General features: G+C 40.5%; 2 protein-coding genes across 11 annotated transcripts in view; one reads left to right on the top strand and one right to left on the bottom strand.

The window, feature by feature from the left end:
- The window catches only part of Nost (Nostrin), a 26451-nt gene extending 1922 nt beyond the window's left edge, over positions 1-24529 (bottom strand). Inside the window, exons 1-7 of one of the 5 annotated variants that reach the window (XM_017081359.4) lie at positions 23918-24529; positions 14670-14951; positions 2001-3758; positions 1811-1896; positions 1102-1327; positions 291-1040; positions 120-230 (exon numbers count right to left, since the gene is read on the bottom strand). In XM_017081359.4, the coding sequence (XP_016936848.2) occupies positions 120-230; positions 291-1040; positions 1102-1327; positions 1811-1896; positions 2001-3758; positions 14670-14951; positions 23918-23944 (3240 nt within the window). In that variant the 5' untranslated portion in view covers positions 23945-24529. Of the gene's footprint in view, positions 1-119; positions 231-290; positions 1041-1101; positions 1328-1810; positions 1897-2000; positions 4047-14669; positions 14952-23917 lie in introns of those variants that run through there. The other 4 variants (XM_017081358.4, XM_036820733.3, XM_017081357.4 and 1 more) reach the window with 4 other exon arrangements.
- Positions 4099-24529, top strand: part of LOC108015113 (uncharacterized) — a 71877-nt gene continuing 51446 nt past the window's right edge. Inside the window, exons 1-5 of one of the 6 annotated variants that reach the window (XM_036820736.3) lie at positions 4100-4502; positions 5002-5283; positions 5455-5776; positions 6637-6781; positions 18985-19050. The gene's annotated coding sequence lies outside the window, so the exon portion shown is untranslated. Of the gene's footprint in view, positions 4503-5001; positions 5777-6636; positions 6782-18508; positions 18663-18984; positions 19051-24529 lie in introns of those variants that run through there. The other 5 variants (XM_070997257.1, XM_070997258.1, XM_070997255.1 and 2 more) reach the window with 5 other exon arrangements.

Below are 24529 nucleotides of genomic sequence, written 5' to 3'. Positions count from 1 at the left end.
TTCGTTTTTTAAATTGTACAAGACTTAAAATTTAAGATTTGTGTCTTAAAGCCAATTATTTGGAATATTTTACTGGTTAAGGTACAAGATAATATTTAAAATGAGTAATCCAAACCCACCTGAATGTGCTGGGCCAGCGGATGGGTGGTCCTTGGCTTGTGGTCCAGCTCCAAGAGGGCAGAGTGCAGTTTGAGTCGGGCCCCCTCCAAGTAAGTCAACATAGAGCGGATCTGCAAAGGACCACATTTGGTTAGATCTTCCATAAATGCCGAGAAAAATAGGAGTCCCACGTGATAGAGCTTGTCGGTAATGTTCTGGTGCTCCTGGTGGTTGAGCGATTGAGAGAGGCCCCTTAATCCGTCGCGGGAGCGACGCTCGCGCTCCAGATCCGTCTTGACCAGCTGGAGTAGCTTGATCAGGGCGTGCTTGCGCCGCTCGCGGTTCATGGCCAGCGTGGTGTGCTCGCAGTAAAAATCGGGGAGCAGCTGCTCACTGGGCCCCTCCGAGTTGCGGCGGATGTGGCGCACCACCTGCATGTCCTTGGCCACATTGCAGGCCTCCAGCTGCGGCTGTAGGCGATTGTTTAGTCCCCCCAGGATCGGATTCATGTCCGAGATGAGTCGGGCATACTGCTGGGCAAAGTTGTGCATATTGCCTAGTCGTTGCTGCTCGCTACTCTGCAATTGGGCGCTTCCCCGGAGCACGGCCATCTCCCAGTCGACACGGGCACGCTCCGCCCGGACGCACAAGGTGTAGTATTCTACATCTGCCCGCTTCACTGCCTCCTCGGCCTTCTTGCGCTTGTTGTCCAGCTTGACGCAATCCTTCTCCGCCGACTTGAGCTCCTTCTCGGCGGCCTGCTTATTGGGTCCCTGGTGGAGCAGGGCGATCGATGGGGACTTCTGAATGCGCACATCCAGCATCGCGTCCTGGAGCTTCTCGTTCTCGCGGGCCGCTGTATGGGAGGCCTTCTTCGCTTTGGCCTCGCTGGCCCGCCATTCGCCCAGGAGACGGGACGCCTTGTCCACATTGCTCTCCACCTGAGGATTGGGAATCATTCATGTTTAGATATGCTTTTGACCACATTTTAGAGTCACTCACCGCCTTGCGCGCCTTGTGGTGTCCTTCGACGACGCTCTTGAGCGGCTTGACCAGCTCATCCGTGAGCGAGACCGCCAGCTGGCGATGGATGTCACTGCGGCTCTCCATCTCCGTAGCCACGCCACGCCAGGCGTCGGCCACGCTCCCGGGGATCTCCCTGCCGGCCTTGTTCAGCTTGCTGGCCAGCTTCGACAGCGACTTGGAGTAGATCAGCTCCGAGTCGGCTCTGAAATGGGTAAATTTATTTAAATCTCAGGTTTTTCTAATTTTAGATAAATTAATGCTATATTTTTCAGTATTTAATATAATAAATAAATATTATAATTTTCAGTACTTAACTCTTTTAGAACTGGTGGTTTTAATGTAAGTAAAAGTATCATATTAAAAATATTTACAATTTTGATCTGTATTTAAAAGTTTTTGAAATGAAGGTTTGAATATAGATAATATTAATAATTTTAAATATCTTACAATTTGTTTAGATATTTAGGTATATTACCCAATTATTAGGAAACTGAAGAGAAATTACTATATTATATAACATACGATTAAAATCCCTTATCATATGATTAATTATTTGAAATATTAAAAATCTTATAATCTTCTCCTATCTTTATAATCTAACATACTTCTAAAATGACATTCAAAAATAATAAATATTAAAATCCTTTTTATTATAATATACGTGTACTGTACATGATAAACTCACCTCTCCTGCAGGACGAAAATGAGCTCCTTGCTGAAGTCGCCGCCCTGTTTCACATATCGCCGGAGTTCCTCGAAGCCGTTCTGTCCCTGTTTTGGGTACCAAAGAGTACAATTAGTAAGCCGACTATACCTCAGATGAACCCGCCCCGCTAAGGAAACCCCAGACCAACAACAACTACATGGACCTGTACCTCATCCTTGAACCGCTTGGCATTCGGCGACAAATCCTCCTCGCTGTTCCGGTGCGAAACGGACGACTCCATTTCGGTGCGATCGGTGACATCCTCGCAGCTCTCGGTCATTTCGCGGCGACTGCGTTCCGGCGACATGGACGTACGACTGGCATCCGCCGTCGACTGATTCAGATTGCTCCGGGATTGGGCCAGACGCTTGAGCGGCGTCTGCTGACGCACTGCCTCCTTGATCTTGGAGCCCTCCTCGCCCAGCCAATGCTTCATACCGTGCCAGCCCTTGCGCAGCTTTTCCTTGTTGTGATTGAAATTGATCAGCGACTGATTCTTGTTCTTCAGCAGGGTGATCCTGCGCTCGCTCGGTTTCAACTGATCCCGGTGCGTGCAGTACTCCAGATCGATCTCCTTGCCAAACTCCTCCGTTTCGTTGATCTGCCGAGTCAGCTCCTGCAGTTCGTCAATGGACACAAATAGATTCTGGGGATTCAGGCTCTGATAGCTGACCGACTTAAGGTCAAAGTCGTATTCCCCATTGCTGCTGCTGCAGGCCAAGCTCGGGTGGGAGCCCTGGTGGGAGCTGTGGCGGGAGCTCTGGTGGGAGTGGGAGTTCAGCTGGAACGAGTCCAGGCTCTTGAAGTGCGGCTGTTGGGCCAAGAAGCCACCATTTGGTATGGGCGACCGTTCTGCGGAAGGCTTCACCATCGGCTGATTCTCCTTGTTATCACTGGCCGCCAGACTGAGTTCGCTGGCCCCATAGAGTTCCGGCAACTGGGGCAGATTCATGTCCACCACCCCCAGTTGGGCTGGGGCAGTCACATTCATGTCCAACGCCATCGAATTGGACTTCTGTAGGTAAACCATAAGTTCGCTGCGATGCAGGTTCTGCACCGACTGCCATTGCTTTTGCTGACGGCCACGTGGACGTCTCATTGGAACTTGCATGACAGCGGGTACTGGGGTCTTGGGGCGCTTCACCTCCTGAGGAACCAGGAGAACCTCTTTCGGTTGCTGTTCCTCCACCTGGTGTTTGGGGGTCTCAAATAGCTCAGGTTCCTCCAGATCATCTAGATCTTTCTTCTCCTCCTGGTGCGGTATCTCGGATGCTATGGGATTCTCTGGATCCTTGGAATCATCGGGATTCTTGGGATCCATGTGATCGTCGGTGTTCTTGGAATCCATGGGATCGTCGGGATCCTTATGATTCTCCAGGATCTCTGGCTTGCGAGGGTCCTCACCCCTCTCCATTTCCTGCGGACTGCTCCTGGCGTCCACAAACTCATCCTCATCCGAACTCCTGGGCGTCAGGGTCCTCACAATATTGGAGTTCAGGGCTATGCCGCCGCCAATTTGCTTGAGTCTCGCCTCTGTGACATCGAAGCGATCCGTATCCAGAGTGGTGGTGGATATCAAGATCGGAGCTCCGATCTCCAGGCGATGATCTTCCGAATGACTGCCGGTCATGTCATAGCTACCAGTATGGAGTTTTTTGGGCGAAACAGCATTGTCGCCGGGATTATTGGATGGATTTGGATTCAGGTTCATACTGCCGAGATTACGACGTCCCAGCTTATTTCCCAGCACCGAGTAACGCTTGATCCTGTTCAGAAATCCCTTGGCACCGCCACTGGGGGTGTTGTTGTTGTTTCCGACATTGTTGTTGTTATTGGCATTATCGGCTTGGGGTAAATCGGCCATGGCGGCATTATCCTTGCCGCCCAGCTTAACTTTGTGCACCCGCAGGTGGTTCATCTTGGAAGCCTTTGTAGATTGCTCTTTGGAAGACTCCTTTGCCGGCTTCTTGGAGGGCTCCTTTGGCGACTCCTTGGAAGGCTCCTTTGACGGCTCCTTGGAAGGCTCCTTTGGTGCCTCCTTTGGCTGCTCCTTTGGCTGCTCCTTAGGTGGCTCCTTGGAAGGCTCCTTTGGTGCCTCCTTTGGCTGCTCCTTTGGCGGCTCCTTTGGCTGCTCCTTAGGTGGCTCCTTGGAAGGCTCCTTTGGTGCCTCCTTTGGCTGCTCCTTTGGCGGCTCCTTTGGCGGCTCCGTTGACGGCTGCTTAGCCGGCTGCTTTGACGGCTGTTCGATTTATGACACAAAAAAACATTACACACAAATTCCTATTCGAAAACTTGCACTCTCGTTCGCGTCTATGTGTGCGTGCGTGCGTGAGTGCGTGTACATGAAAGGAGGGAGAGAGGGGAGACACTAGCCGGAGCAACAACAACAACTGCAGCAGGCGAAAGGAATGCGGAAAAGGGGGAGAGCAAACTGAGCCGCTTCTAATCGGAAAGAGAACCTCAAAAAAGAGAGCGAGAGTCGACCTGGAAGTGACGCTTGTCCACGGGAAAGTTGCCGTTCGTTTTTTGGAAACATTAACAGTTATCCTATTTTGTGCTTCAACAAGTTATTTGTAACAGAATTTTTATATTACGTCTTAAAAAGGTCACTTTAATCGCAGTTCAAGTAATATAAATCGAACACACAAGAACAAATTACTGGATTAATCAAGTAATGTTTAAAAAAAAGTGAATTATCTGGCAGAAACGCGGCAAACGAACCCTACATAAATCTTTTAAAAGTTTTCAATAGATATTTATTTTTTATGATTGTACACTTGTGTTAAAAGATGCATTCCTTGGCAATTAAAACACACGCCAAAAAGTTTGTAACGGAATTTTTATATTGCGCCTTATTTAAAGACGTACAGTTATTCTGTTTTGTGCCTGAACAGATTATGTGTATTTAACGGCATTTTTATATTACGACTTAAAAAGACCACTTTGAAAGAACAAAATGTTCAAAAAAGAATATTTTAAACGCCTTTACTAGAAATTAGTTTTTGTCTTTTTTAATAAATGCATTCCTTGGCATTTTCAAATACGCGAAAAAAGTTTACAAAACATTATTATTAAAAAAATTTAACACATTTATTTACCACTTTTAAAGAACTTGAAATATTTAATAGCTTCAAATTTAAAAATCATACCTTTACATATCTCCACTTTAGCATCTTGTACACCTTTCATTGAAGAAGAACCACGACAAAGTGAAAAACTATCAACGCCCTAATTTTGTCACAAGACTACTGGAATCTTTTTCCACTGGAAGCCCATTCCCCAAAAATAGTTAATGCGCAATAGCAAACCGTTATACCCGCGAATACCCTGTAGTGAGTAACTTAAGCAGGCGATGTTCACCTACATACGTTTGTTTGTATGTACATAAACCACACAGATAACATAAACACACTGAGCATAGAAAGGAAGAGGAGAAGAAGAAGAAGGAATAGGTAAGTTACTCAAGAAAGGTGTTAAGAGTCAGGTGAGGAGAAGGTAATGGGAAGGGAGCAGGGCCTCACCTTCTGGTGACCCGTGACCCTCCCTCCCACTCAACTTTTTCTTCGCCTTGCCCCCTCTTTCCCCCTTCTTTTCACCGCTTTTTCCCATCCTCTTTGCTCCAGTTTTTGATGCAGGTAGAGATTACAAAACGGTTTGTGAATCACAGGGTGAGCAGGGGGGCATGCAAAGGACGGGAAGGGAGGATTGAAGAAAAGAGGAGCAGTGGTTGCTGGAAGGAGAGGGAGAAGAAGAAGAGACGGACGCACAAATCGCTGCGTTGGCCACTGGAATAAATGGAAAAGCAAAACCGAAGACTGCAAAGTCGCCGCCCGTGGCGCCCCCGTTGACTGCGACGCCGGCAGCGACGTCTGCCTGTCTCCATTTCTGTTTTGTGTCTGACCGATCAAGTGTGCCCACACAGCAGCGGTCAAGTTCTTAAAAAAAGTAAGTATTCAAAAAAAAAAAAAAAGTGAAAATATTTCTATTTGCAACGATCTTACATTCTTAACTACACCCTTATTTTGTAATTTTGAAATGCAAATCTGACGAAATTACTAAAATTATTTCCATTAATCCAGTGTAAAACCAATTTTAACCTCTGTTGTGGGGGCTTTTTATGATCACTTCGTTCCGCTGCTGTTCGTCTTCTTCTTCTTCTTCGCCATGCCCAGTCATTCCGTGTCGGTAATTATATAAATCATTTATTTATGAACTATTTACTTTCGAGTTAAGCCCGATAATGGTTATTCTCAACGATTTCTCTCCCTCTCCGCCTCCCTTTTCTAATTTCGTTTACTTCGCTTGAATGAAATGCAAATTGTTTTTATTTTTCCCTGGGCGGATCGTAATTTCTAATTACAAACGTGCATACATACATACATAGAACGCGGGTTAACTCCGATTTCTGTTGTTGCAATTGCATCCCAAAGTGGAGCAGTGGAATGGGAAAGAGAACTAGAGATGGTGGTGGAGGAGGGAGAAGGGAAAGAGGAGAGTAAAGAACTGGGGACAAGCGACGATCATTAAGCCCCAGTTGTTGTTGGTTGTTGTTATAACTGTACTGTGATGTAAGGTTCGTGCTAATGCTGAGTTCCTACAGTGGAGACTCAAAAACTATAAACAAAAAACCTTTAATTTTCATTTTTCGGCTATAGTGTAAATTAGTATTAATATATACAACTTTAACTAAGACCGAAGAAAAATAAAATAAACATAACTTTCAGCCTTATATTATAAGCCTTTAATAGCAGTTTCAAAGTAAAGTTAAATGTAAATAAAAAAAATTAAAATTCTTTTCCTTCTAGGGTTAAAGTTTCCGGCCCCAAAGTTAACTGAAGACCAAGCACCAAGTGCTGTTACCAAGTGACCACTGTACTTGCATTTATCTACATATCTGGGTTGCCTTTGTTACACTTTTCGTGATTCAAATGGCCGACGTGCGAAACCGTAGTAAGTAAAACAATTTAATTACATTTTGCACTTGTTTGTTGTTGCGGCTAATAGCATTTGCATCGAATAAGAAGAAGAAGCAGTGGGGCCAAGGAAGATGCTAAACAGGGGGGGTGGGGGGTGTTGGGGTTAATAAGCAGCAGTGGGAGCGAGAGGGGTTAATCGCTACGTCTGCGATATGTCACGTTTCGCGGAGCCAAGTGGAGTGCAATAAAGTGGAGTGTGTGACAAGTCAAAAGACAATTCAACTAATGAGCGAGCTTAGCTGAAAAGCCGCAGTGCTACACTCGACCAAAAAAAGTAATCTATCAAAAAAAAGTATGTATTTAAAGAGTGTTCCTAACTAATTGATTTATGATAATAATTGTAAACTGTGCAAATTAAGGGTTAATTGGGTAAAGGGTTTTAAGGCAAATTTTTTTAAAATAGAAACTCTTCATTCCTAAAATTATTTTAAGTGGTTCTGGCTAAAAGTTTAAAATTACTTTTAGTTACTCTGGTTACTTTTAGTTGCAGTTTCGAACATACAGTCTAGATATAGTCAATCTTATCAAAGTTTGTTTAGCTTATTCATCTTGAAAAAGAGATGTGAACATACATATAAGCGTGCACTTGCAAAGATGAAGTCATCTAACTAGAGATGTGAACTCAAATATATAAAGTTAGTCTTCGCATTTTCAAAGCTATGTCCCCATTTTCTCCCAGTGCATGAGGTGGAGCATCAAAAAGAGGTGAGGCCAACCGGGAAGAACCTGCAATTATGGGAGGCCTTCTGCCAACCCATCCGCAGCCCAGGTTTAAAAGTCAAATAACATAAATTATGGCCAGACGGACGCAAGATCATATGGGGGCAGGACCCAGAAGATAAACAGTGAATAAGTCTGCCCGTGGGCCCTTCGGTCTCTATAAATAGAGTTGCCAACTGCGGCAATTGCAGCCACCGACAATTGCGAGTCCCTTTGCTGGGGACCTTCCTTTATGGCAATTTATGATTAATAAAAGGAATTAATCGCGCAAAATGCCAGCGAATGGCCATAATTGGTGGCACCGACTCCTGCGGGGATCGATGGATCACAGTCAAGGTCATCCCAAGGCCGTAACCGCAGAATCCCTCCCAACTCTAGGTACCAAATTGAGTTTCCCCGATCTCTTGAATAGGATCGCTGGATGCATTTCTATTTTCAATTTCACTTACGAACTGCGATTTTCCTTCGACGTTTAACGACAATCGACTGATTTATAGTTCAGCTTAGCTTCAGTTTTTATATCAATTAAAAGTTAGGCCGGCTAGTGCACTGAGAAAAACCACAAGTGAAATTTATGATATATATATAAACATTGTTGCTAGAAATAACAACTGGAATTTTAAAAGGAAAAAAAGTGTCAGCACAGGAACCGTAAACAGGTACTTGATAATTACACCAATTAATTTCACATTCTAGGTGCAACCTATTTTCTCTTAGTGGGCCATTTAATCCCCCTTGGAAAACTCCATATCTATATATATATACCTCTCAATGCCTGGCACTAAACTACGACTGTCGTGTCGCATTGTATATAGAAATTGATTCCCATAAACAAAATGTGCGAAACTCTCGCGAACACCTGGATATAGTAAACCATTCATGGGATTCGGTTTTCCATTAAAAAAGTGCCCGTTGCTGAGGTGCAGATACCTTGAATCGAACCTATTCTGCTCGGTTTTTTTGTTTTATATGGAGTGCGGTTTCTCGCTATCGGTTAGAAGATGTTTCGCGTTGTTATGCGACTATTTACTTGGCATTAATCTCATTCCACTGCTGTATCTGCCAGTAGTTTATGAGGCGCATTTATCTCGTTTAATGTCTAGAACAATAAACAAAACGCTAAGCTTGTTGTTGCCAAAAAAAAGTCGAGAAAAAACTGAAACTGATTTTCCTGCCCTTTACACTTTGCATCGTGTGCGATCGGTTGATCTTTCGATCTCTCTGCGCCAGCCAAAAATAGAGATTGAAAAAAAGAAAAGAAATGGCGATCCGAAAAACCCACCTTATAGACAGTGTCTGTGTACCGACGCTTTCTGTTTCACTTACGCAAATATTTTCACAACTTATCGCAAGATGTTGCGCCAAATGCGCAAGGTCTGAGACCCGAATGCAAAAATAATTCTCTTAATGAGGCTTTCAATGGCGAACCACTCTGTTTTCTGTTTGCCTTTCCCCGCATTTCTCGCATACCATTCAAATGGCCAAGATTTTTTATTATGTTTAGTTGGGTTCGTCTTTAATCTCTGCTCCGATCCTATCCGATCTGATCTGATCCGACCACCTGACTCGGGTAGGTCACGTTCGCCGAGGTGTCAAGACGAGATGATGGGAGATACAGGTGCAGATAGCTGCTAGATAAACGGATTACAATGAACGATAAGGAAGTTGGCGAAAATTTCCTTATCGAAGGGGTTCTGTTTGAGGAGAAACATCTATGAAACCGCTAAATGTGAGCAGGTTGTTATATAAACTTGCCCAGAACTTGCTAGAGATATTTTCTAGGAACAAGTCATTATAGTTCTACAATCTATCTACAACAAAAATATAATAAATTGTCACGTATCTATGAATGAATACGATAGAGAATTTTATAAATGAAATAAAAAGTTCAGATCTGAATGCTTTGTTGGAGGTATTTTCTTTCTGCCCTCAGTGATCTGGTTATTTCAATTTTTTTAATGAAGTATGTAACTTGATTTTAAAGAAGCTTGTCATTAAGTTAATTGGAAAACCTCATGTAACTTGAAAAACTCGACTCCAAGAAATTCTTCCTCATGGTATTGTGTTTTTCCTATGTGTAGGTTCATGTGGGTGTCAGGGGTTAACGCATTTAACCCGTTTGGCGGTGCTGCCTCAATCAATTTTTCTTAAATGTCATTGACATGCCGAGCATGCAATGTGCTGCAGCAGGCAGCAAATGAAAGGGACGCGATTTGAAGAGCTTTTATTTAGGTATATGGTATATTTTCTTAGTCTTAGTTTTTTCGCCTCAATTCTTCTGCCGAATGCCGTTAGACCTAGGGTGTTGGCCATCTCGCTCGCACCTGCGCTTTGAGTGCCTGTCAATCTTGTTAGAAATGCGTTTGTTCTTTGAAATGGCCGGGAAGAGAAGAGAGGAGAAGAAGGGCCCCGAAGACTACGCCAGAAGACCCATCAGAAGAGGAAGCACCAGAAGAAGCGGCTAAAAAGCGGCTGCATTTATTTTTATTCGACACTCGGTCATTTTGGGCTTATGCTTTGTTTTTCGTCATTGTGTTGGTCTCTGGAATCCGTTGAATATTGTATATGTGCCTAATTAACTATCGAATTACAGTCCAGCTTCGATGGATCGAACTTTTGATTGGCTTGAATCTGAATTGGTTAACCCTTGGAATGTTAGAAATAGTTCTTTATTAACCCAAGGACAGATTCTAAATTTTAAAAAAAGCTATCTAACGACCATTATAAATAGTAAACCTATGTTAATATTGGTATCCTAGTTCGAGTCCCTTAATAAATTTGTATATGATAGTTTTCCTTTATTTAAACGACCTATTTTTTTGTATAACAAATTATATTCACATTCTTCTGAATGGCATTTAAACAGGTGATTGTTCAGGTTCGTTGAGGTCCCACTGTGGATCTCTCGATTGACTCCTAACGGTTAATCGTTATTTTAACAATAAAGTTCTGCCAAAAGGCCCCCAACAATTGCCGGGCCATAAATAATTATGCTAATCGCTGGCCAAACCAAAGAACCGGCCATCAAAAGCAAACATTCATGTAAAGATCACATAATATCTATAAATACGTATTCTATACACCGCAGATATTGGGCAGATATATAGATATGTATGTACGGATGCGTAGACATGGTCTATGGTTTTTATTGTGTTCTATTTGGGAATTGTACAAAAATAATTGGCACATTTTCAAGATGTTTAGACTTTGGTTTTCGGCCATTTGGGCTAGTTGTGTATGGAAAATATACGCTGCAGTTGCTTTTGCCAAGGAAAATTCTGCAATTTATTGCGGCCGAAGATAAAGATACATTTGGTGGCGCATCTGACAGATGCGTTTGTCATTTGTCACGGGGCAAACTTGAGCTCATTTTGGAGGCGGCAAACAAGGTCGGCAGATAGCGAAAATTAAAGGAACCCCAAGCGACACTATTTGATTTGCCATTAAAGTGCTAGATACAAGATGCATTTGTATCTTGTGCACTTAAAGTAAAGTAAAGTATCTATAAATTCCATTTATATTCAGCTTACTTTAGAAATGTATTAAATTGTTTGAATATTTCCGATTTTGGGGTTAAACCCCAAAACTTGTCATAGTTTTTCTTTCTGTGGGGCTGCAGAAAATGAAAACCGTTGCAGGGGGCAGCGACTGTAGCGGCTTCTTCAAAAAAAGATTGCCTTTATCTAAAGGTTCTGGGAGACTTAAGAAGTCACACGGAAACAATTCTCATTCGATTCCAAATCAAATCAAATCAATCAAAAACAAAATCCTAATTCGCTGCATTATATTGTTGTTGTTGTTGTTGTTTCTTCGCACGTTTCGCACTCACACGCACACACACTAGCACACTGGAAAAAAAAACAATTAGCTAATTTGCGTTGTGCGGTTATGCAAACAACAAATTATTCATATATGTGCGAAAGTACAAGCTGGTGCAAAATTTACCGAAAATAAATAAAAATGTAATTATTGCGGCTAATATTATTATTATTTGTCGACGGCGGCAGCGGCGACATTTACACAAATGCGCGACGTCGGCGTCGGCGACTAAATTTAGAACAGCGACGAGAGAGCGTCGACGAGGCGACGTCAACAAAGCGCGGCAGCAGACTGAGGCTCTCTGCCCGTGGAGCTCTGCCAGAACCAGAGGGCGACGGCAGAGGCAGAGGCACCGGCAGAGACAGCGCAGCGTGCAGAGCACAGTGGGGCAGGTGGGGCAAATGTGGAGACCGTGTTGGGGATCTCTCCTTAGTTATATTTTTCAAACAGGTTCGTCAGCAATCAGCTGATACTGATATAAAATGAACATTAGAACATTAATAATTTACCTCATAAAGAAAAGGGATTTCCTAACTTTGGAAGATGTGCAGCACGAGTTGGGGATCATTCCTTAGTTATATCTCAGTTTATCAGCAATATGCTGATATAAAATGAATGGCTCTTTTTACAACATCAATAAGTTACCTCATAAAAAATAGGGACTTTAGAAATCTCTATTAAATAAGGAATTTCTTGGTCTCAAAAAAATTGATAAACATTTGAAAATAAAAATTCTTCAATTTAACAGTTTTCTTCCACACATTTACAATGTCCTTTAAGGTTCATTGACTAAAAAAAATTTAAAGGATATCACATAAAACAGGCTCGTTATATGATGCATTCAATAATGATGAACTCAATAATTCAATAAGCTCTCTAATTAATATTTAGTATATTATATTTCAAGTTTAATGGAAATTCCATTTCTTGCACCGAAATCTTCATTCTGACCCACTGTGCCGCCAAAGAGAGAGAGAGACGAGCATAGCCTGTTGCGCCGGCGCGTCGCGACGCAGGAGGATGCTGCACCTGTTCTCATCTCGGTCGTCTCGCCCCCTCTCGCTCGCACACGTTGGCGGTCCGGTCGCTCCTGCTGCGCTGTTATTGTTCTTGCATTTGTTAGTGTAATTGTTATTTTGTTGTTGACAACGCGTAGGCCAAATATTTGAATGTGAGTCTGAAGCCGCTGCGCCGACTTACGGTACACCAATACCAATAGCACAGATAGCGCAGCCGTCGCGTCGTCTGCGTCTGCGCAGCATGCAAAGCGGTACTGCTGATTGGCCCGCCAATGTACCGTTGCACAGTGGGCTTCGGTGATTAATTAATTATGCTGTTAATTGCCAAGTGGCAAAAAGTAGTGATACGGCATAAATTATTAAAAGTGTAAATTCCATGTGAGAAGTTTTAATCTATTTTATTCGGATTCTTTGATTGTCCGCAGAAGTTTCACTTTTTTTAATTGTTTGTTATTTAATCCCAGATAAATACAATTTTTGTAGGTTTATTTTTCCGTTTCCCATTTTATTAACAGGTTTTAAATGTGATGCTGAAATTTGTTTTCTGGGTGTACCAATGATTTCAAACATATCCTTAATGCAGTAATTGGTTTTACTTCTTTTGTTGATATTTTTCTTGATCCATTGCTTTACTTTTACATGTTATGATGCTGATTTTTTTTTTTGTGCGCCATGAACCTTAACATTGCCTTAATGCAGTATTTGGTTTTATTCCTTCTGTTAATATTTTGTTTGCTCCATTGTTTATTATTATCTATCCATGACTAAACTGATGTATATATTTCAACTCCACTCGTACCACTGTGCACCATCGGCGACGTCTGCGGAGTGATACAATAAATTTGAGCAGCTAAATGCACGTGCTGAGCGGCGACGCCGTTTGACAAGTACCGGTATTATGGATCTTCGGGTTCCGTTCCCAGTTGCATAACCATAACGATAGGCATGCGCTTGAGATTTATGCAGCTTGCCTCTGGGGGGGGGGGGGGGGGGGATTATAATCGGAATCGGAATCGGTGGAAGCCGCTCACATGAACGCTGCACTTGCCGCTTGACCGACATTCGAGTACGCGAAAACCCGTACTTCGAGTTTCTTCTCTATTTGTTAATTTTTTTTGGTGTCTGAAAATTTAAATTAACCCGTGTTGTGACATTTATGAAACTTACTTGTCTTTGTTGTTGGTCTGGGAGTTTTGCGAGTTGCAGAAAAGTAAACATTAGTCGGATTACCGTTGCAGCGGTGCTTACCTGCAGGTGAGAAAAATATAGAACATAGTTTGTACATAAATTAGTCGGAGGTTAAGTTGGGCTGATGTTAATGAGTGACTGAAGTTTAATGGGCCAACCAACACCGATTCATAATTAATTCGATTTAAGAATTTAATTTAGCCTAACACCAAAAAAGCAGTAGGCGGAAGATTTGCAAGTTTTGTTTGAAAATATAAAGCTTTTCGAGTTATTTATCTAGTACCAGCACCGACTTGTAGTGAAGTTGCAAACCTTAGTCAGGTTTTGCACCTGTATCGATCAAGTGTTCCCACCTGTGTTCAAGATAGGTTGTTTTTCGAATTTCATATTTAATTGACTTAAAATTAACGGACTCTTTACTCAATAGCATTAAGAGAAGTAATTTAAATATTCCTCGGGGGCTCAAGATATTTTTGGTGCTTTCAAATCAGTTTTATGTTGCCCAAAAGTAGGCAATAAAAATGTATGTTCGAAAATTCAAGTTCTAGAGATTTCAAATCTTCAGAAATTCATCAGGCACCTTGGAATATGCAACAAAATATTAGTGAGTAATTTCATAGATTTTTTTTAGGGGTTTTGACTAGAAGAACTTTTAATTTCTCAAGGGTACTTGAGCTTCTGTTTTATATTGGATTTATTTGCTAGGTACTTGTTAGCTGCTGCTCCCCTGCTCGTCTAAGCAATTTGTATTTACGAACAACTTGCACTTGGCTGCTAAATGCCGTCGGACAAACGGGTTTAACAATCGCAATCAATTCACACCGAAAAGTGGGGCTTATGGGCCTTATGGGGGTGGTACAGCGAAGGGCAGGTACGTAATAAACTTAATTTCGATGGCATTTCAGTTCTCGATTGTCTTACTAAACAAATGAGAATGTAAAACGCTCCAATGGGTTGATGTCACCGATCCGTAGATCTGATTTGATTTGATCTGATGTGGGATCTGTTTGGTTCGGTACTGTTGTTGGATGGGATGCAATATGGAACCGGATGCAGATGGAACTGGAGAACCTGGAGCTGAGTTCTGGGTTCTGGGTTCGGGTTCGGTCCTCTTACCTGTGCATTACCCATTAGAGCATCGACTTCGGTTGTGGTTTCTAGATGGATCGGTATAACCTCATCCACATTCGCATAGATCGGCTGATCCTCGCTCAGGCTCTGTCTGAGTTTTTTCTTCCCCTCGTTCTTCTTCTTCTTCTCCGGGTGCTGTTCTTCCTCTTGCTTCTGCTGTTTCTTCAGGTGGGCATTGAGATTAATGGCCGACTTGGATTTGGCCTTGGCATAACGAGCCGAGCTCCTCAGACTCTTCAAAACGCCATAGGATCGCGCATTGGCGAGCTTTTCTCCAGAGTAAGAGAAATAGATTTGGAGATATATAGAGAGAGAAAGAGAGAGAGAAAGTGGGGCGGGGCAGGGGGTTTTGCAGCGCGGAAAATAGTTATGTTAGATTTACTCGCTAAATAATTGTATAAATAGCAATAAATATTTACAATAATGGACAGCAGCTTAAGGACAGTTGATGGTCGAAACTATTGGCACTCTAAAATAAAACCAAGTTTTTGAATTAAATATACTATGTTTAAGATTATTTTGACAATTAAAAAGAACGTTCTCTTAAAAAAGTTCCTTTATTTTTTGATTACCAAAAACATTTCAATTGTTAAATTAAAGAAGTCATTTGGTAATATTTTAATTTATTATATGGTATATTCTTTAAAATATATCTATAACTTTAAAGCGAGAGCTTAGTATAATTTACAACTATCTTTTTTCCTGTGTAATAGTTTTTACGACTTCATCGTTAGCAAATATCCATAAAAATGCCTTAGCATTTCTATTCATATAAAAAATTAGCAAATAAACTTGTGTATAATTAATGACCTTGCCCAAAAGGCTTGTACCTTTCAACGAATGCCATTTGATTTTTACCTTTCAATTAATGCAGTGCCATTAACTTGACCACAACTGTATGCCGCAATTACAGAAACATACATACATAGATGAATTTATGCCCCAAGTACCAGGTGAAATGGTGCGGGGAGGGGTGTGTTTTGGGGATCGGGATAGGTTCGCTTTTGGGTCTGTCCACTTTCTATTAACTACGTGACGGCATGCCCATAAACGAGCGAGTCCAAAAAACTATGGCTTCGCCAACTTCCGGCAGAAAAGGCGGGTAAAAAGAGCGTCCGGCGAGTTGGCCTGGCCAAGAGTGAAAAACAAGTGCCAACTGGAGGATGATTCAAGGTGCCTTAATGCATCAGCCAGCAGGGTCTATATATAGACTATAGACTCATGACCGAAGTCAATGTCTGTAGATAAAACCATTGAACTAAGTAGCAGGTAATGACAGTAAATAAATGTTGCACGGTGGAAAAATTCGTTAAGCTTCTTTATTTAATTAAATTATTAGGAAAAACCTATTGATTTAAGAATATTTCTATATATTTAAATTTATAAAAACTATTATTTAGTGGTTCAATTTAAAGATCGACATTTATTGATTAATGTTTTACAACACTTTTCCTATCGCTTGGTTATTGAAGAGATACTCTACCGATAAGATAAAATATGAAAGAAAAACTGATTTTGAAAAGTAGAATTATAATTTAAACATGAAGTAAAGAACTGTAAAATTAAAAAAATTAACATTTATATTAGTGTTTTACAATATGTTTTTATCGCTTTGTTATTGAAATGATACTTCATCGATAAGATAAAATATGAAAGAAATAACTTGTTGGTGAAAAGTTGAAGTTTCTAAAGTATAATTATGATTTAAACAAGTGGTGAACACTTGAAACACATTGATTTTCATAATATGTAGACCTCCGTTTTTTCTCAGTGCAAATACTGCGCACTTGCGGTTGGCATTGCGTTGCAAGTGTTCAATCTTACAAACAAATCACCGACAATTGCTACACCGGCATTGCGCATACGCCCCGTGGCCGCACACATAGATGAGTGCTTGAGCACGAAGTGGGCCATAAGCCAGTTGAAAAACTTGAAGAAAAAAACTGAAAACAGAAAAACCCGATTCTCGACGATTGCCGAAAGAAAGTTCACATGCTCCAGTAGAACAAGTCTAACCAGTCAAGAGTACTGCTGAGTAACAGAAGTAAACAATCGGCAGTTGGCAATTAAATGCAGGGAACACTCTCGGAAGGCGGCAAAGCTAAAGCTCCAAATCAGCTTAAACCCTATATACCCTATATACAAAGGCCCCGCTAAAACTGGCCCAATGCGGAACCAAGTTTGCCGATTTTCAGAAGGGTTGCCACACTAGTTCCCTGCAACAAGTTGGATGAGTCTTGCCCAACCGATCTCATAAAGAACTGGAAATCGGAAACTGACCAAGGTCTTATGTTGCGAAAAACAGACTCATAAAACTGGTCGTGTTAAAAACAAAGGAGAGTTCTATATTTTGGCCTGTTCTATATTATGTCTCTTTAAAGTTGTGTGCCATAGAGTGTTGATAAAGTAGGGAGCGATATAAATACATTTTTGGTGGTTTGAACTTGAACTGGGTTGGGTTTAATGACTAAGTAAATATAATTACCCTAAAAGCTGGAATGTGAGTGCTAGAGGAAATTTCACAGTTTGTTACTGCAATATTATTCATAGGAAATCTAAAGGGGGCTATTAAAATGCACACAACGAATAATCGTATATACGAAGATGGGTGGGGTTGAATAAATATTCTGAATAATGCCATTATACTACCTTTAAAAACATGAAAAGATCAATGATAGTTTAGTTTTAAATAGTTCTTTACACATACAAAATCCAAAAAATGTCATATCCTTAAGAAAAGTATTTAACAAATATACTAAACTCTACAATCAGCCCTCGCTGCGCTGCCTTCGTAATTAGCTGAACTCGCATCTAGTTACACGCTCCACAGCCCATTCACAATGCGCATCAATGAAATGCAGCCGAGGAGCAAGGTTGCATCAGGAAGTGTCCGAATGAATGCGATTAGACCACCCAATCCCAGCTATTTGGACCAACAATCGATGGCATTATCTTTATACATCTAGTATAGCCATTCAGCAACTCAGTCTCAAGTTCATCGAACTGTCACCGAACAAGTCAGTGGCACAAGGAGAACGACCAGGGCCAATTAAGTCGGCCAATTCGATCATATAATTGGTAATAATTATTTTCGTAACACCCTGAACATTGACTCCGTATGACAAAGGAAATGGTTCAGCTTTATCTGGTTTCTGGCGATGATTTGCCTGGGATCTAATCAATCAATCGCATTTTAAGATTATAAGATTTCTTAGAAACAAGGTATCAATCAATTCCATATTATGGATCATTTCCATCAAATCCATATAGGATTATTATTATGACCATTAAGAATCTTTATGAAACTTTTATTATATGTTAAAGATATTAAACCCACGCTTGATTTTGGTTTTATCAGTACAAACTTGTTCAAGATCCAAGTAACTCAATTGAATTCAATTACGATTGTTATAAAATAGCCTTGCTGCACTACAGCAATTATCAAGCTATTGTTACAAATTTTCATTCAATGTTGTAAATTACTGATTCCATATATTGACCGATTTAATGGGATTGCTACCCTCACATCTGAACAATGCATAGTGCTTTTAAAAAGCTCTACATTCTTGTTTGTATTTTTTGAAATTGAAGAAATTTAAATTTTAGGATCAGGCAAATTTTGTTTAATAGCTGTGATCGATTTATATGTTTATCTTAGTCATCTTTAGTCACATATTTTTTTAAGTCACTCAAATATTTTAGGGTATACATTTTTACCATCCATTGTTTTGATGGCTGACTAATTTGAGTTCTCTTATCTCTTATCGACGAGGAACATTTGCGAAGTTGCCTTATCGAACTGCGTTTCGCCACCTTTCAAACGGCGAAAATGGTCGAGAATAATATATTTTTTACACCCATGTAGGTCAGTGTTTTAGGTAGTGACTAAGTAATGATCACGCCCCTTGGTGAATCGTTAGCCCAGTGACAAATGTTTATCGCTAATTTATTTGTATTCTTCGACGCATTTCCATTCAGGTAAATTGTTTATCTATCGCCGTTCGCCGACAACAATTAGAGGCATTCAACAATATTAAGCTCTGAATGCGGATGAGTGTGTGAATGGTAATGACTGAGTCGCTTTGAATGCGAAAATCCAGCGAATTTGTGTGGGTGCTGACTCCCACTGAACTGAAGCGAAAGGTACTCAGTAAACACTGGTGAAAATATCAAAAACAGTAGAGGAGAATGCACAAATACCCAGCATAAAGAAAGAAAGTACATTGTAGTGAAGATTTTAGAGTTCTTTCGGTGATATTATTTTAATAATCCAATAATAATAATAATATATTTCTTTCAGCTCGTCAAATATCATTGTGCTGCAATCAACTAACATTCATCAAATTTTTTGACACACAAATGTCGGGTAAGCTGCAATATTTCTTATAGCAATCATTATTTTTCCAATAAAACTTGTTTTACGAGCCTTCATATGACAGATGTATGATATAGTGACCAAAAACTGATTTGTAAATTGCTTGCAGCAATTGATTATGATCTATGTGCAGTTGGGAACTCCATAGATTATTTATTATGGGTAGAGCTATTACTAGTTCACATAATGCTCTATAGAGGGTACTATAAAGGTGTTATAAAGCAAATAATTACGATCTATGTGCAGTTGGGAACTCAATAAGTTATTTATTACATTGAAACTCTACTTGCTCTTCAGAGGGTATTTTAAAGGTCGAGTAACTTTGGATTCGATATGCCGGAGAAAGGGAAACGTCTTCATTGAGGCATTTGAATACTTTCCAACCAAAGCCGCGAAATGAGAACGGTTCTCCACTCGTTCCCCTTTGTTCGCCTCGCTTCGGTTCGGCGTATCTGAAAGATACACTTGTCGCCGTCTCAGAAATACATGGTTTGGTGCTCCTAACGAGGCCAGATCTCCTAGGCCAGAGCTAAAGTCTGAGCACGTTTTTGTTACCGATTTCGAAGTGTGTTTCTTTTCTGTATATTTTCTGCCTTTTTTGTTTTGTATTTTGTGTGTTTTGTATTTTTTGTCGGTGAGTTTTCTTTGGCTTCTCGAATCGGTCACAGTCTGAGTTGAAAATCAATTACCGTTAATGCTGGCCCACATATGCATGTAGATACAAGTGGCCAATATGGGTTAGCATTGAACGTGACTTGGCTGGAACCAAAAACCAAAGACTTTCGGCCCGATCTTCACAACGACTGAGAAAGAAGCCACTTTGTTCAAGGTCAGCGCCCAACCTTTGGGTAGGCATTAGCTTCGGTTTTAGCCATAGTTTTGTGGGTTTTGTGTGTGCACTCGTTTAAAACGGAAAAAGCTGCAGTAAAATCTGTACAAATATAATTAAAAATGCAGAGCGGCAAACAAAGGTGCAGAAGAGAGCGAAAAATTATGATTATTATTATTATTTTTAACACAGTTTGCGCACTCGGGGTTTATCATCATCTCTGCCATTCATCCACCTTTCTGGCCATATTTCTCAGTTTTTTTTCTTTCTATTAAATCTGTCATATCACCAACTAGCTGCGCAAACAAAAACAAATAAAAAGAAATATATGGTAGCAGTAATAACAAGTCGGGGTAATAGCTAATGCCACAACGATCCATTTTAGCGACTTTCACTGTTTAATTGTCGCAAAATTTCCTTTTTTCGCCGGCAATTTGTGTGTTTGGTCAGCAGTAACAACCAAAATATGTATCTTTTCATGCGCAAGATACTTGGAAATTTGTTCAAGTCTTGTTTGAGTATCTTGAACTTACATAAGCCTCGAAGGGATTTTTTTTTCGGTTTTTATGGCTGCCGAGAAAATATTAAAAGAAATCATGGTATGGTATTTGAAACTTTCTTTTGCTTCATGCTGGCTAATTAGACTGCAAAGATTGATGGTAATGACATTGCTTTTTAACGGATGGCTTACTAATCCGTTCTTTATTTGTGATTGAAGAATCATTCTAAAGTCATTACATTTGTGGGCTATTGGTATTTCTGTGTATCATGTGTATATATAAATAAAAAAAAAAGAAAGACTCTACTTTTTCTTAAAAAATGTATCATGACAGCAATAATGTTTTTAAAAATGTAACGAAATTAAAAAAAAAATATTTGGTGAGGGGTTCGAATGGGAAACCATCATTTCCTAAAATGGTTACATATTTTGTTATGTTGTGTTGTCCAAAAATATATTTCTTGCTCATTAAGGGCACATTTTCCAAATTGCAGTGAAAATGTATTTTTGGCAAAATTGTTTGCAACTGGCGGCCAAAATCTAATCATTTCACTACAAACCGATTAGCCATTAGCCAGAAATCCAACTTACTGCACACTTATTCATAATTTGGCAACCAGTTTGCAGCTTGCAGTCCCACGAAATCCAACGAGGGAAGCCAATCTGCAGATCTTCAATTGAAATCTAATCTGCTGCTGGGGAAATGCGAGGGTTTTGCAAAAACAAAGAGCCGATTGTTTGCCAGCAAATTGGGCAGGCATTAAATTGCATATGATCACGGACTCAGGCTCAGGTACTTTTCCTCCTTCGGAAACTTCGTTTTCCTTCCGCGAACCTCATTTGAATGAGGTGTACCCCCTTTCTTTTTTCATTTTATTTTTTTTTTCCACCACCACAGCTGCTGTGCTTGTGTTTCTTTTGCGAAACGAGTCTTCGGGGTAATTAAAAGTTCATTGTCGTCGACGGCCTCCAACTTGTTGTGGAAATTATTTTGCAATGTCTGCCCAAAAAGAGCCAGCAGACGCAGCTTCCATAAAAAAAAAAAAACAGAGCCTCCACACGACTTCCCCATCGTTTAGGTTTTTTCTACTGTTTTTTGTTGATCTTTTGCAGAGGCGAGAGATTTTCCCACATGAAAAACGATGACAAAATGTGTGCAGGAGGCACATCGTCATCGTCATCGTCATTTGCCGGTGAGTGAAAGTTGCTGATGACCAGCTGGATGGATGTGGATACACATGGATGTGGATGAGGCTGGGTATCCAGCGGTTCCATGGCCAATGCCTTCACGACAATCTGCCGTAATTGAACTTGAAGCCGCCACCAGGAAGCAGTTGCCATCCCCAGACTCGCGACTTTGGCTGCACCTGCGCATCGCATCCACATCCACATCCACATCTGCATCTGTATCCACATCCCCAGCCCAAGCTCAATCTCAGCCAGAAGAAGATAATCGCTTGGAGCGACGTCAGTCACGACATTTGCGCAATCGGTTTGGGCCAGGCCAACTGGTTTTCCTTACATTATTTATTTTTTACCTCATTTTTTTTACGATTTTTGGGTGGGAGTCGAGCAGACCTTATCGAAAAAGGCGCAAAAAAGCCGGCGCATTTTAATGGATCATAATGCGATTACAAATGCGCAGATAACACATTGTACACAAACCCACATACAGACAGCAAGAAACAAAGGGTTCTAAAAAAAGAAAGTTATACTACTGGTAATTCCGTTTGAAAACTTCCTTCAATTTCATCATTCTACAATAAAACCCAACCCAAAGAATACTGAAATAAATTCCTTAACCTTAGCTTATCAATTCAAAAACATTCTAATGAGATAAACAAACTGATGTCCCTGGTAATTCTTTTCGCTGAGTGCAACTGTTTCAGTTTTTTCTCAAGTTTGTTGGCTCTGTGGAAAGAAAGCGCTGGCGACCTTCAATTGCAAAAGATATGAAAAAAAATGTTTGATCTAGATTGCATTTAGAAATTGACTTGGGAAATTTTCTATGAGAATGTAGGTGTGTTTTTATTTGCCATTGTCACAACTTGAGATAAAGTGCCAATGGCTTTTAGAATTCTGGGTTAATCGCTGGTGAAAAGAAAACCTTTGAAGTTAAAGCTATAAATCAAATAATTGTAATTTACTTTTATTCACAATTATTTCTGGTTCAATTTTGATTTATAAATTGTGGAAACTATGGTGGAAATATTACAATTTGTGGATTAATTATGCCTGATATTTATGAAACACAATTAAAGTCTGACCCCTAAAAGCAGAAAACTATTAAAACTTCCGAAATCTTTTGGGTTTTCTTAATTCCAATTAAATGTGAGATATTTCGGAATACCATTCACCCCAGTATCTCCAGATTGCGGGAGTTACCGATAAATCGTTGGAGATAAACGGGTTGCACAGCAGAGCCAATCAGGCGATCCATAAATTTCGCCCGATGTTGTCAACGTTGCCGATTGACCCGCTTAACCTGTGTGTTTTGCATCGCTTAATTTATTCAAAAACTGTTCGACTTTCGTTCACCAAAGCGATACGCACTCCCATTAAAAACATTAAAACAAAAAAAATAAACAGCCATAGATTAGCGCAGAAATTTGATTAGGTTATTTCCAGTGACCTCGACACCGTTGGCGCGATGATAAAGCCAAGTTTTCTCGATGCATGTGGAGCTTCGGAAGCTGTCAAAATTCTCAGTCCCAAGTCAATTGCCAGCCGACACAAATGCATGCACTTAAGGAAAAAATACTCAGCAAAACTAATTAGTTTCAACAATTACTTAACCATTTTTATGGTGATTAAGGAGCAAATTTGAGAAGTTAAGATCGCATAATGAATCTAGATCTACAACAATTTTAAATTTATTTGTACTTTTTTATTATAATTTTTTAAACAATCTATATTTATTCCTTCTGTTTATTAGTCATTGAACAAGGCCAATATTTATTTACTAGTTAAAAAATATTTGGTTATATTTTTCCAAGGGATATTAAAAAGATTTCAACTTTAATGGCCAGTGTAATCCTTATTTTAGAATAATTATATGGAAGAATTTATTACCTAAATGTAAAGAAATATTTAATGGACTAAACTAGATCATAAAAAACCAAACAAAAGAAGGAATATTCAAACTAGAAACTAGTTTAGAAGAAATTGTATCAGGAAATTGCCGTAATTCCCCCAATTGCCAACATTAATGACCAGTGTATCCCCATATCGATGGATCGCACTTGTCGAACTGCGAAATTTCGAAAATCGGGTCAGGCCGAGAGATGCATGGGGCCAATTGGCCAATCGGTTTACAGATGGCCACACAGGTTAATTAACGATTTGGACCAATTAAGAAGACATCGAAGGGGCGGAGGTTGTGTAAAAGGGGCGGGGCAGGGTAAAATTGTGCAAATCGGGTTAGTTAGAGTGCAGGATAGAGTGCGAGTATCTCGTGGATACGTGCGGTAGTTAGTCGGTAATTAGTGCCAATCTCAAGCCGAACCGAACTGAACTCGATCGCAACTCACCCATGAATTATCGCGGAATTGTGACATATTTCGGTCAGCCGCGGGGGAAGAAGCGGGGATATGATACGATGTGATCTCTATATATATGTTTTGTTTTATTTTATTTTAAAATTTAGGCATTTACTAGTTTTGCGCGGCACTGTTTACTTTCAGTTTCAGCTTGCTTTTCCTTCGTTTCGGGTTGTATTTTTTTTATTCGCGAATTTCGCAGTTTTGGCTTAATTTATCTAACCAATTTGTTAGCTAAGCTAAGCGCACACACACAGACACACAGCGAGTCAGCTGAGCGTAACGCATGTGTTTCAGATACTCTTGTATCTTGTATCTACTACTGGCTGTTATTTTACTTTTTCGGCTGCTTTCTGAGGCGTAACTGCCAGCACGATTACGTGCGACAACTGTAACACTCGCCAGCAAAAAAGGCAGATGCACTCAAAAAACACAGATGCTTTTTGGCCCAGTCATCGGACACTGGAGCAGAGTATCGCCCAGGTAGAAACAATAAAAAAATATAATATAATAATAACGCACAGGTCGGTTGGAAAAGTCGCGGTGGAAAAGCCGCATGCGCGCACGTCGCTTTTCTACGAAACTAAACGAGTCGAGTCTGCG

The sequence above is a fragment of the Drosophila suzukii genome, chromosome X, assembly GCF_043229965.1.
Source record: "Drosophila suzukii chromosome X, CBGP_Dsuzu_IsoJpt1.0, whole genome shotgun sequence".
Lineage (NCBI taxonomy): Eukaryota > Metazoa > Arthropoda > Insecta > Diptera > Drosophilidae > Drosophila > Drosophila suzukii.
Note: the sequence above shows the minus strand (reverse complement) of the source record. Positions and strands in the feature narration are given on the sequence as shown.